At 40.9% G+C, this 13877-nt stretch overlaps 2 protein-coding genes across 11 annotated transcripts in view; both read right to left on the reverse strand.

Moving 5' to 3' along the window:
* The window catches only part of TEX10 (testis expressed 10), a 60026-nt gene extending 51541 nt beyond the window's left edge, over positions 1 to 8485 (reverse strand). The window contains exons 1-4 of one of the 3 annotated variants that reach the window (XM_030011598.2): positions 8407 to 8485; positions 7770 to 7919; positions 4710 to 4898; positions 2590 to 3296 (exon numbers count right to left, since the gene is read on the reverse strand). In XM_030011598.2, coding sequence (XP_029867458.1) covers positions 2590 to 3296; positions 4710 to 4889 — 887 coding nt within the window. In that variant the 5' untranslated portion in view covers positions 4890 to 4898; positions 7770 to 7919; positions 8407 to 8485. The other 2 variants (XM_030011601.2, XM_030011600.2) reach the window with 2 other exon arrangements.
* Positions 8486 to 10482: 1997 nt separating this feature from the next.
* LOC115340224 overlaps positions 10483 to 13877 on the reverse strand; it is a 28209-nt gene continuing 24814 nt past the window's right edge. For all 8 annotated transcript variants that reach the window (XM_030011454.2, XM_030011451.2, XM_030011450.2 and 5 more), the window contains one exon: positions 10483 to 12209. In XM_030011454.2, the coding sequence (XP_029867314.1) occupies positions 12130 to 12209 (80 nt within the window). In that variant the 3' untranslated portion in view covers positions 10483 to 12129. The remainder of the gene's footprint in view (positions 12210 to 13877) is intronic.

Raw genomic sequence — 13877 nt, forward strand, 5'->3', positions numbered from 1 at the left:
AATCTCCTAATTCACTGTAATCTTTAATTCACACACAGTAGGAAGATCTAGCACACAACAGAAAATAACAAAGTCTTAAGATTTGCATTTTTGAACCATCCAGCATTCCAAGCTCAAAATCTACACTTTTTACTAAACATTAACACTGCAAACCGATTCTGAAAATCCCTTTCCATAACCACAAGGTTATCAATGAGGTGCCATCACTACACAATGAACTTGCAATATTAAAAAGATACAGGAACTTTAAAAGTTTAGCATACTATTAGTGGTGTTTGGAAGCCTACTTTTTAAAGAACAAAGTTGAAACTTGCTTCCAGTATTAGTAATGAGGCCATCAATACATACACACTGCAATTACTTACTTACGGTTTGGTCAACTCATTACCTATAGTTAGGACTTGACTATTTGTGCATTGACTTCTTTTAACAAAAATACACACACTGTTTGAGATTTTGGAAGTACTCAAGGAGCATTACAGATGTTTTGCACCTCTTATTAGAAGTAAATTCTGTCCTTGCAGTAATGGCCATAGCAGAGGCCTGGGAATGCCTGTAAAAGGCCACAGTTGGGATTGGAAGAAACAGAGTTAAACATCTTCAGACTACTAGAAAAGATTTCAGTGGCAAATACAAAAGCCACCACATTAACTTCCACTCTTAGAATTTTGCAGATATCCACTAAAACAAGCTGTACTGGCCCTTTGTGCAAAATGAATATACCAAAAATATGCACAAATGCAATAAAACGAGAACATTTTAGTACCTTCAGCAGATGCCCCTTCTCTTTCCATCCTCCTGTTCTGCTGCCATCAGCTTGCTTTGCCAGTCTTGCCTTGGATTCTAGCAATGTTTCCTTCTATTCTTCTGGCTCCTCCTCATGCTTGCAAACGCCTTTTTGAAAGTATTTATAACCACAAGTCGATCACGATGTTTCACCAAAATCTAGCTCCTCAGAAAAGCGGAATCCAATTCAGGTGACACCAGACGTAAAGTTTATTTTCCTAGACCTTGGATACAATGCCATCTTCAGCTACTACAGGGCATGGTATATCACCCACTGCATATCATTCAGGGCACAATACAAGAATCCTCTGATATACGGTGGTCCACAATCGTATGCTTCTGACTGCAGAGACGAATTCCACAAGACTGTTGTGTGCTCAGCACTGAACCATTCCCCCTGCCTCATGGGCTTCACTGGTCTAGTTTCCAACTAAAGTTTTACCTGCAGCAGATATTGTTGGTCATGACTGAACTCTTATGCTATATTAACAACCATTTTTATGAGAATATGCTGCAGATTTTACTTAGCTTAATATAAATTTCCTATACCTACTAGAAGTAATATGCTATCTGCCAAGAGAAAGCCTAGGAGAGTGGAAATTGAATGGTCATTCATGTGTCTCCAAGACAGAGATGGAAAACACCTGCTAACTCAGGCCAATACCTGTAGTATTAAAAGAGAACAGCTCTTCTTCTGCACTTCATTCATTCAAAGATATGAGACGGACATAGCAATGGATTAGGCCGTGGGTTTTATACCCTCTTCTGCCACTGACCTCCTAGATGAATTTGGTATTAACTGCTTTATACCCCTTATTCAGTCTCCCCCAGCAGTAAAACAAGGATTCTGGTTTCTTTTCAAACCACCCTGCTATCTACGGATTAGAAGTCCTGTGTAATGGCTAAACAGCTTCTGTTTTTCAAGTCATCATTCCAGATCTCCTACCAGCAGGTATGTAACATCTATAGTAATGCATATACATGAGGATGCAAATGTTTAAAAGGTGCCATAAAGTGGGGTGGGAGGTTCCCCTCTAGTTTGAGGAGTGGGTGAATCAGAAAGGAGGAAGAGAAATAAAGATGATTAGTTATTTTTCCCTTAACTTCAGCTCACATCTGTTTAGAGTACTACTGAAAAACACACAAACCTTTCCGTGACTAAGCAGACTACACTTTCTTCCATATTCATCAACATGTCTCAGATGAGACAACTTTTATCCATAGTGAAGATATAAACTGGTGAATTGATTAAAAATAGCTAGAATCGGAAACTCCACAGAACTTCATACAGCCAGACACATCATGCTGTCCTTTTTAAAAGGAGCTATAGTCACAGGAAATAGACTCCTAAACTTATGATAGACTGTTACAGGTAAAAGCACAAAGTTTCAGTAGAATTCATTATCACAGTGTAAGAAACAAGCTTACATTTCATGTAAAGAAATTTGCCTGCTTGCCCTCAGGTCTATTTGATATCCTGCAACAACGTGTGGTCATCAGTTCGCATTCCAAGAAAACCACTAGAGCTGGTCTTCCAAAGTTGTTATGCATAGCATAAAATAAAGCTTCTATTTGATAATAGGAAAGTTCATGATATACACACAGCACAGTTATCTGCTGAGTATTTCCACATCTTCAAGCCACTGCAGTAAGACCGCACATTACACTAAATGCCCTAAAATATGGCTAAGGGACAACCCCACAATAAAAATTAAATTGTTGTCTTCAACAGCAACGAACCACAGTTTAACATTGTGATCATACAGTTGACATTAATTCCCAAATTAGTTAATGTTTTCTCACCTCAGTCTAAATGATGAGTTGATCTTTGGTCGTAAGCCACCATTTTCAAACAGTTGTATATGTTGCTGATTATTTGCATGGACCTTCCAACTTATACATATTGGGTTCCTCACAGAATGAGGGCCATCCTTTTGCTCTTGAAGCCCTTCATCCTCTATTTCACTGGATCCATCTACCACTGCCTGGAGAAACTTCTTGAGCCTGGTAAGTACGTTCAACCTCCACTGCTGAGAGGTTACTCTGCGATTTGGGTTAACAGAGAGCATCCAGGAAAGTTTCTCTCTGCTTTTCAGTCTTTTTGACAGTTGCTGGTGAGAAATAAGCTCTACAAAATTCTTCAACAATATACTGCTGCGGTCTGTGAGAAGAGTTGGGTATGCTTCCAATAAAACATCCAAGACTTTCAATGAATCTTCCTGAATTCCCTCACTGATATGAGTCATGGCACTGGAGAGATGGGCACTTACCAAAGGAAAAAATGGAGCAATCTGTTCCGCTCTTATTTTTGAAGCCAAGAATTGCAGTAGGTGAACAGCTGCTCCTCTGACACCAGAATCTTTGTCTGTAAACACAGCTGCCACCTCACTTATTATATTTGAAAGGTGTGCATCAATTACAAATGGATACTGAGACAGGAGATCTTTGAGCCCAAGAAGTGCATTATGCTTAACCCCAGGACTATAGTGATGCATCTGTGAAAGCAGATCCTAAAAGGAAAGAAACATATATACTTGCCATCATTATTACTTTAAGCATTTTAATTTTCCCCACCTATTTCCAGCATTTTTCTTAAACACTCAAAAATGCAAAATCTATTCTTATGATGTACTACTGTTCGTAACAGCATAATATGTTCAGAACAACTACAATATTAGTTTAAAGCGTAACAACGAACAAATCATCAAAATTCAATGACAAGAAAATCAAGATAACATGACTTGTTGTCCTGGTTTTGGCTGGGATAGAGTTAACTTTCTTCCTAGTAGCTGGTATAGTGCTGTGTTTTGGGTTCAGTATGAGAAGAATGTTGATAACACTGATGTTTTCAGTTGTTGCTAAGTAGTGTTTAGCCTAAGTCAAGGATTTTTCAGCTTCTCATGCCCAGCCAGCGAGAAGGCTGGAGGGGCACAAGGAGTTGGGAGGGGACACAGCCAGGACAGCTGACCCAAAGTGGCCAAAACAGTATTCCATACCATGTGACATCACGCCCAGTATACAAACTGGGGGGAGTTGGCCTGGGGGGAATCACTGCTCAGGAACTAACTGGGTGTCATTTGGCGAGTGGTGAGCAATTGCATTGCGCACCACTTGTTTTGTATATACCAATTCTTTTATTATTATTATTGTCATTTTATTATTATCATTATTATTTTCTTCCTTTCTGTTCTATTAAACCATTCTTTTCTCAACCCACAAGTTTTACACACACCCCCCCCCCCCCCCCCCCCCCGCCCCAATTCTCTCCCCCATCCCACTGGGTGGGGGGGAAGTGAGTAAGTGGCTGTGTGGTGCTTAGTTGCTGGCTGGGGTTAAACCACAACACTTGTCCTTCAGGTAATTAGATAATCCTTCATTCTTAAGTTTATGCACAACCCTACTGACTTAACAGAGGGATGACCAAAAATATGTCCTCTCACACTTGTTCTCAAAAGTAGAACTATGAAATCTCAGTCTCAGCAGCTTTCTTCAGTTTAAGCAGAGAGCAGCAAGAGATAGAAGACGACACAAAGGAAGGAAAGCAGAACCACCACCCAAAGAAATGCAAGATTTTTTTAAAAACATCATCTCAGGAAGTCTACTTTCTAAAACCCTGTCCTTAAGTTACAAAAGACTTTCAAAAACCAAACGTTAATCCTAGATACTTAGATCAGTGTGCAACTTGAGTTTTTGCACTGCTGAAAACCCTTCCCTTGGGCTATATGCTGGTCCAGCAATTTGAGTATTAAATTCATGGGTCAGCTTATTGTCAAGGACAAAGAGGCTGTATTCAGATACTCTGCTGGGTTTTTTTAATTATTTTTTTTTTTCTAATATTTTTTCCTGAACTCTAGTAAACATAGTAAACCTAGATAAATGACATGTAATTTTCTGTAATTTCAGAATGTAATGACACAGTATACCTTTATGTTAAGTTTTCTATTTTGCGTAGGAAGCACTCCATCTTCTTTAAGCTGCTCAGGAATCTGTATGGCCTTTGTTTTGAAGGTAGTATCAGTTGCATTCTCTAGTTTAGGCTTTTTTTTCCCAACTTTTAATTTCACTTTCTGGAAATCTTCTTGATGTTTCCTTTTTTTAGTCATTCTGATTCTCTGCAAAAAGATATTCAGAATTTTAATTTGATTAAATACACTACAAACAAATATTTTTTTCCCACCAAAGAGCAGCAGCTTCCTAATGAAGGCTACTGATTTTATGCTTTTTCCAATGCATAAACTAGTGTCTGCTCCTGAGACAAGATGCTAGGCTAAACAGACATGCAGACTGATTCAGTACAGCTGTTCTCCTAGTGTCTGGAAAACATTCTGCTGCTCCTTTGGTTATCTTTGCTCTGGGAACTATTTTACTGAAAAAGATCACTTAAGTATCTGCATCTTCCACTGCTTTATCTGATTAAGTTGTTGGTTTTGTTTTAAAAAGTTCCTGCCAATAAAGCAACTTTTTACATAGTTGACTCTCGTCAAGCCGAAGGAGCTCGGTGAACCGATTCATTTAATTTGTACGTTGTTTACCAACTCAATCATTAATAGCATAGTCTGCACAGGTAAAATCACAGGTTTTAATCAGGCCTTCACTGATAACAGCAGGATAGAAGAGTCTAAGAAAACTTCCACTACCCACTGAAAAGTCCAGTCTGTGCATTTAAAACCAGTAACTAGAAAGAAGCTGGGGGGGGGGAGGTGTTAAATGGGCACATATAGAGTAAAAAGAGACTGAAAAACTAAGTCATATTAAATAAAGGCATAAGAAAAAAGGTAGTATGAGTAGCTATAAGGTAGTACGAGAAGTAGTACAGACATACTAGATGTACAATAACCAAAACAAATCAAACCCCACACTTCAATTTCTGAATGACCTTTTGGCTTTGACATATCTGTACTGATAAAAGTACTCTTAATTCTACCAGACTTAAAAAAAAAAAAGGCAAAAAAACCCCACCCAAAAAACCCAAACCACCAAAAAACCCCAACAAACACTACACCTCAAGTTCCTTTATTTAATCTTCCTTCCCTTGATCTCCATACTTCTAAATTCATTCTTAACAAAACTCCAGAAGCTGATGTCATAACACTCAACATCACATACAAATTGTGCCTAGATTTCTGTTAATTAAGACCATGAATCCATGGTCTGACAACTCCTAGAAGTGGTTGCAGAGATTACTTACAGTTTAAAAGGGGGAGACAAGCACAAAGCCATTATGATGTTAGGTTTAACATCTCACAGCTTTCTAATGATAACAGGTATTTGCAGAGCTGGAAATCTGAATACTTCCAGACCTCACTGTACACAGTATAAAGTCCATGCTGTCAGGTACATAAACTTTTTGTTTCTGCTCTCTTTCAAACTACTCTTTGAGTAACTAGGTTTTACACATTCTTAAAATCTGAACTATACAAAAAAGTTGCAAACACAACGTTCAAATTTTAAAGACCAAGCTAACTAAAAAAAGAAAAAAAATACAGCTGACTAAACCCATAGATTTCTAAATAAAATACGCAAACAATGATTCTTTTATGGTGGACATGATCATCATTCACTCTAGGAAATGGAATTTGACAGCTGATTTTTTCCCAGCGGACTTCAAACTGTAAATTTGTGCTGTATCACAGTATCTGACACACATATCATCAAGATAATCACTAAAGAAAGTTTTAAACCCAATTGCCATTTTCTGTTCTTTTAAAACAACTTAAACAACTGATTATACAAATATTGGACTACAACTTAATTTCTGCTTTTCCCATGCTAGCTTAAAACAGCTATATGCAAGACCACTTTAACTGAAGTATAAATTTAGCATAAGTACCCTATCAACTGAAAAGGCTTTAAAGAACTTGGGGTTTGGTGCCAAAATAAAAAGGTCCTTTAGTGTCCAACTATAACAACTGTGGTTTTATAAGCTTTTAATTTTTACCATATGCATCTTTCAGGAAAAAATTACAAGTTTTTCACTACTTGATTGCAAGACTTATAGAAATAGCTAGAAGCTTTTGACACGAATGCTATTTCCACTTACAAACCTTGCTTTAATGGAGATATTTAGGAAGCCTCACTCCGTAAGGCAAAATGTTTGGCTTCCAATTAGCCTTAGAAACTTTACGACACAGGTGCGCACACACCTGAACAAAGTCAATTAAGTTCTTTTAAAGGAGCAGTCTTATAAAATACGCTTTCTCCTACTAAAACAAAGCAGCACAGTTTACCTTGCACTGCATATTTTGGAAATAGTTTATTGGAAATCTAAACATACGCATTTCCAATTCACAGGTACCACGCTAAACGAGAGATAAAATGCTTACAAAACCAAAGGCGTGAAAACAAACACCACAGTCTCTACGTCATAAGACATTAAACAAAACTGTATACAGCTTACGAAGTTATGTAAAGATTATAATAAAACTTCTTGCTGAAGCAACTGTTTGCCTTTCGACTTCAACTGTATTCTCAGTCAGCCCTCCTCCAACAGGACAGAGCTAAGCGCACCTAACAGTTTATGCACTGATACAGTTTTACGATCCAGAAGATTAAAATAACCTCGAATCGATACCAGCTTCCTTAACATGAAGCTGTCCGCAGCGCTTTTCAGAAGCTACTTCAGTTGTCACTCGGCCATCCTTGCCTCAGGCTTAGGGAAACAGACGGGCACCAAAAGGAGCGGCGGTTCCACCTGTAATTTACTCCCTTACCGCAGCTCCGAGGCAGTATCCTCAGGGAATCTCGCTACCAGCCCATTTACAAGCTCAAGCAATCAGGAAAATCCTGATAAACCAGAAGGCCGGGTACTTGCCCTAACACCTCTCATCCCGCGGAAGACTTCCACCCGGGCGAGTTCTCTCCCAACCAAGGGGGCAATTACTTACATCGCAATTAACTTTCTGAGGCTCCGGCGCTGGCCAGCCTCTCCCGGTCACCACACAACCCAACCACCCCGAGCCCGCTCCACGCCGCGAACGCCATACCCCAGAGCCGAAGCGCTGCTGAAGCGGAGGAGGCGGCGGCGGCGGCGGCGGCTCCTCCCGCCGGTCTAGGCCGTTAAACAACCCTCCTCACCGTCCCGGGACATCTTTCGGCTTAGTTCCCGAAGAACCGCTTCTCTCCAGTCGCTCTCTCTACGGGGCGTTTAAATAAAGCGCGTTAGTTCCCGCCCGCTGCCGGCGGGGAGGCCGCCAAGTTCGGCTCCCGGGAGCCGCCGCAGCCGCGTCGCGGGGAAGAGCCGGGGCTCCTCCAGCGGCAGGCGAGGCGGGAGCAGCGGCTGAGGGAAGCACCCCCGCGGGAGGCAAGGCAGGGGGCGGGGGAGGAGGAGGAGGCCCCCGGCCGGGGATGGAGCCGAGGCCGCCGGTTTAGCCGGGACCGGCACGCCCGCGGCTGTGCTCACGCTTTCCCGCCGCCCTGCGCAGGAGCGTGAGAGAAAGGGGGTGGGTCACACAAAAGGCGGCCGATCAGCGCAGGGCAGGGCCGGGCCGGGTCGGGCCGGGCGCTACCGCCTGCTCCTCCTCCTCCTCCCTCTTCCTCTTCTTCCTCTTCCTCCTCCTCTTCCTCTTCCCGCGCGGCAACAGCGCCGCCGAGCTCCCCCCCCTCCCCGCGCCGGCCACTCACCAACCACGCGGCAGCGCGAGCCCCCTTCCGCCCCCCGAGAACCTGCCCGGAAATCGGCCGCCCACGTGAGCGGCGGCGGCGGCGGCGGGAAGGAGCGCCCTTCCTTCCCGCTCCGCCCGGGGCCGCGGGGCGCTGGCGCCACCTGCAGCGGCGGCGGCGGGGAGGTCCGCGGGGGAGTCGGGGAGTGGGTGCGAGGTGGTGGGCTCCGGGCTGGCCGAGAGGAGAGGAGAGGAGGGCGAAGTTTTCTTTTTTCTGTCCCTCCCCGCTGACAGCATGTTTCCATACGTTCTGGATGGTATGTCTAAATATTTTGATGGTTTTAATATTTTGTACCGGCCGTGGAAACTGGTTTGCTGCTAGGTGACTGTAAAAGTGAGATTTGGGAAATACTTATTAGAAATCTTATACTAACACTATGATCGAAACCATAGACAAAAGTATAGCCAAGCGATTAACTAGGAGAGGTAGTTACTCAGAAGTTTTGCAGTTCTTTGCTCTTATGACTAGGTGTTCCTGGACGCTAGATGAGAACAATGTTGAGACTGACCACATGTGATTGAAGCTGCGTTAAGTTTCAAGATCAAAGAACAAGGACAAGAATGAAGACTTCAAGGACAGCCAACAGGAACTTCAAATGGGTCGGTGGTTGCAAAAGCAGCCCTTCGACTCAAATGGATCCTTCATTGCGCATGATTGGATGTAGGCAGTACTAAGATAATCGGTTGCAATCATTTTTATGTATATGTATACTAATCTGATTAATATGCAATTAGTTATTCTATATAACCTGTTAGTGCTAAAGCTGTGGTATGCACGCTAGGTGGAACTATCCCCCGTGCATCCAGCGCTGCAATAAAGAATGCCTGCTTTCTAAAACTCCAAAACAAGTCTTAGAGAGTTTCTTCGATCGGCTTTTCAGTATCGCCACAGCGGTGCGTGCTCTTGGGTGCGGTTGTGGGGGTGAGCTACTGGGGGTAACGAGAGCGCGTTAGGAGTAACAGATACCAAGATGTGCGTTTCTAGAGGTGGAAAACACTCGGAAGAGAGAAGGATTTCGGTGGAGGCAACGCAGAGTCAGCGTTGGCGTTCCAGGTTTCCCATACGGCATCAAACCACCGGGCAGGCTGTGTCGTTTTGTGCACTGATGCCCAGACCGAGCTTGCCGCTTCGAAAGGGGCCGTTGAGTTCCCAAGTCAGGAGGACAGAGCGCAAACCCAGAAGATGCAGGGAGCAGCAACACCGCAGGAGGATGGTTCCGCACCTGTCTAGAACAGAGATCACCATGATTTATTTACAGCAGACGGTAACTTTTCTGTCGCACGCTCAAAAACTTTTCATCTCCTATCAATTCTACCTGTGAATACCCTTCTCCTTTCCGCTTTCTGCCTTCTAAGAGGAGGAGAAGTTCTCCATGTTTGTTAAAAATCACCTCCCCGAAGCTCTATGGTCTCCGAGTAAAATGTATAAAACTAAGGTAAAGGTAAAAGAAAAATAAACTTTCTCTTGGTTTAATTTCTCTTGCTGTTGCATGAGTTTTAATTCTATTAATTCTCCAATTACCCCAGCTGTCTGCCTTGCTGTTGCTGTGAGAAACAAACTGTATTATTAAATACAGTCAGCATCATCCTTTAAGCGTCATCAGTAAAGAGAACGCCTTCCTTTGCAATTCTGGCACAAGTAAAATGTTATCTTTAAAAACTTTTTTGGAGCAAAAATAGTTTTCCATTGGGATAAGAATATACCAAGCCATCACAAAATACAGGCGGATACAAGAACAAAATAGTATTATTCTTTTGCAGCCTCTATTTGCACCCAAAAAAAAAAAGGGGGAAGGGGGGGATAATTGTACAACTGAATAGACTATGTGAGACTACGTTTTCGGAAAACATTTCCAGAAGCATACACTCATATGATTTTGTGCAGTTCAGTTTTCTCAGCTGTCCTTGAGAAGTACAGCAACACTCTGCAGCATATCATTCAAACTATTTTATATCAGTGTGCCATAGACTGAGGTCTTTCCATTTTCAGCATGCTCCTCCTGCACCCAAGGGAAAAAAAATACTCAAATCCAAGTAATTTCAACTTAACTTTAAATTTATTTCCACTAGGAGTGATTCCACAGTAAGAGCAAAAAGAAGCCGTCCCAGAGATGGCCATTTACAACAGCTGAACATTCTGATTTTATTATTTTAATTAATAGAATGTTCTGCCCTTTGAAAACAAACAAACAAAAAAAGATGTTTCTATTTTTATTTTCTGCATTACAGGAACAGAATTCAGAATTTCATCTCAACTAAAAGATGTTTTTACTGACCGAGTTCATTAAGCAAACATTAACATTGTCCCTGTTGTAGAGTAAATGAGATCTAACAGCTCTGGTTCCACCTCTGCTTCTGACAAGAACATATTTAGGGGCATTCTAGAAATTCTTCACAATTTCCTTAAAGCAGCGTTTTGTGTTTTAATTTCTTTACTTTTTGGTGAACTGTTTTCATTCCTGTGTCTGTTCATAGAACAAAACTAACCAATTTTGTTGCTGCTTTCTTTGTTACCTTATTTTTATGGCATCTTGAATTCCGTGATACGAAGATGTGAAACCATCAGGATGAGGATTCTCAATTCCATCCAGATCTCCCCCAAAAATGTAAGTTAATATTACAGGGTTAATTTACCATCTGGCCCCAGCATGTCTATATCATACCAGCATTTGGCTGCAAAGCTGAAGCACTTTAATTAGAACCACTGAATGCTACCCAACATCACAAGCAGGAAGCAAATTTTAATTACACAATTTAATTTTAAATTTTTTTTTCCCCAAACACACTAATTTGTAACCATTCAAAACATTTTTCATCATCCCACAAATGTAGTCGTCATTAATGTATAGACCTTTACATTCAGTCAAAACCACTACTGCTTTTGTTGGAAAAAAGTTCATGTTAAAAAAGCCTGAACTGAAGGACAGTACAAGCCAGGTTTCATTTCATTCTCATACTGGTGCGATAAGAGAAGACAAAAGATACTTCTGTTACCACATCAGTGCCTCTTAACCATAGTCTGGTTAGGTCTCTTGGGACATATCCCTGAATTTGCAAGCATAGTCAACCTCTGCTGACTTTGCTAAAGCTTCCAATTATCTAGGCTCCCTAAATGGGCTATAATCTAGGTACTTCTCAACTCAGAACTAGACTGACAGCACTGATTTTTTATGATTATTTTTAATCTTTATTTAAAAAAAAATATGTGGAGACCTATTCATAATCCTTATATGGGAGAGAATTTTTCATTACAAAAGCTTTTGAGTCAGGCCCAGCAGCCACAGGGAATAACTTCCAGGTATTTGTTGTAGGATTAATTTGTACTGCTGACTGCAGTAGTTCATTCTGCTGGTAACTCTTTGTAAAAGAACCAGCAATAAGAAAAGATCAGACTGTCAATGTACAGTATTTAATGATATTGAGAAAAACAACAGTTACCTGTTTTAAAAGTATGTTTTAACATGGAAAGAAAGAACATGAGCTTTACAACCTTTCCACAATGTAGAAATTTCAGCTATATGGAGAAATAAATAACAAGAATCTCAAAACCAAGTTATTAATTTAATTAAAATAACACTGTACAAAATTTGAACATAGCAAAATCAGGTACACTGAGTTCATATTAAGTAAAACAACAAACTTACAGAAAGTAAACAATGCTATATTAACTCTATTAACTATGATGTCACTGCATGCTGCTGTTGCTTGGTCTTCTCAGAGTTCCACTTTCAGTCAGGATCCTTATAACATTCGGAATATCAATTCCTTAGTTAAAGGCAAACAAACAAACAAAAACAGAAAATAAGTGGTTTTATGATAAAATGCATTTAAAAGCACAAGTTATACTGAAACATTTAGATGCTGACAGGAGTTTGGATGTTTTCTTATTAAACGAAGCATACCATAACTGTTAACAGTTACCAGAGTGTGCCTGGAAACTATAACTGTATATTGCTATGAACAGCTGTACTGGTTCAGTTAAAGGGTCTGTCTTGCCCCTCTACTCTTTCTCTGGCTTGGAAAGATCTGCAGCTGATAATCAGGAAAGCATGACCAGAAGTGCTTGATTTTATCACTGTAACAATAAGTCAAAGTGTCCTCTTCTGAACAGAAGCAAGAAGGCCCTATTGCTTTGATGAAACTAACGCCCATGACTTGAGGAGAGGGAGAGGAGAAGTAGAAGAAACACAGAGACAGCTTAAGTGGCAATAACAAACATTCAGCACCGGTAACCAAATGCTAAGGGAAGAGTAAGAGCAGGGCAAGTGTGCGTGATGCTTGGTGGGGTGTGGGAATACTATCTTCTCCCTATCTCAGATCATCTTCAGCTCAGAAAACTTTCCAAGTTCAATAAGGCAAACTTTTCAGTAGTCCTCTTCCGAACACTTGGCCAGTCTGGCCCAGACAGTGAAGACAAGGACATGTAATATTTTTGTATCCACGTTATTCTTTTGCTAGGAGTTCCATAGATCATCCACCTACTACTGCATAAAGAACCATCTCTTTTTGTCCATTTTGAAGTTGGAGTCCCACACTACTCCAAGTTTATGGATCAAAAGAGATAGGAAATAATAGAATCCTGTCTGTCATCTCCATCCACTCATGATTTTACAAATCTCTGTCACAATAGCTCAGTCATCTCTTTTCCAGGCCAAAAAAAGTCCTAGCTTTCTGTTGCTTCTTATATGGAAGATATTCCCATATTTTGCTGCCTTCTCTAAACCTTTTGCAGCAATGAAGTCTTTTATCTGAAATAAGGGAAACAGAAATATATGCCCTATGCCAGATACATGCAAAGCATGAGTTTATGCAATAGCAAAATGATGACTCCCATCTTTATTTCCATTCTTTCCTTAATTCCTTGTACTCGACATATTCTCCTGACTGATAAGTTGGTATTTCCACTGATCTGATGAGGAGCTTTTGAAATTTGTCAGTCAACCAACACATTTAACTTTCGAATTTGACAAAATTTTGTCATCCAGATACTCATCCCTTTTTCCAGGTCATTTGTGAAGATACTAAACAGCACAGGTCTTAAGCAGAGGCCCACAGTTCTCTACTGGAACCTCTTTTCATTGTAAAAAGTAATTGCCCATTTGCTATCTGTTTATTATTTAAACAATGCAAAGATTTCCCTCTTTTCCCACAGCCAGTTAGTTCCCTTAAAAGTCTCTGATTAGAGTACCTATCAAAAGCTTCTTGGAATTCCAAACAGACTAATGAACTGGATAACCTTTATCTGACCCCTTTCAAACAACTCCAGAAAGTCTGTAAGGAATGTTTTCTTATCACAAAAGCCATATTCATTTCCCACCAACCACTCTAAGCAGATCGTATTTTTCCAGGTGTCCACTAATTCCTACCTTGTTTTTCTAAACAGTTTCTGTTCACCTGTTCAATAGAAGCTGGCAGTTTGAATGATTACCTGGA

The sequence above is a fragment of the Aquila chrysaetos genome, chromosome 4, assembly GCF_900496995.4.
Source record: "Aquila chrysaetos chrysaetos chromosome 4, bAquChr1.4, whole genome shotgun sequence".
NCBI lineage: Eukaryota > Metazoa > Chordata > Aves > Accipitriformes > Accipitridae > Aquila > Aquila chrysaetos.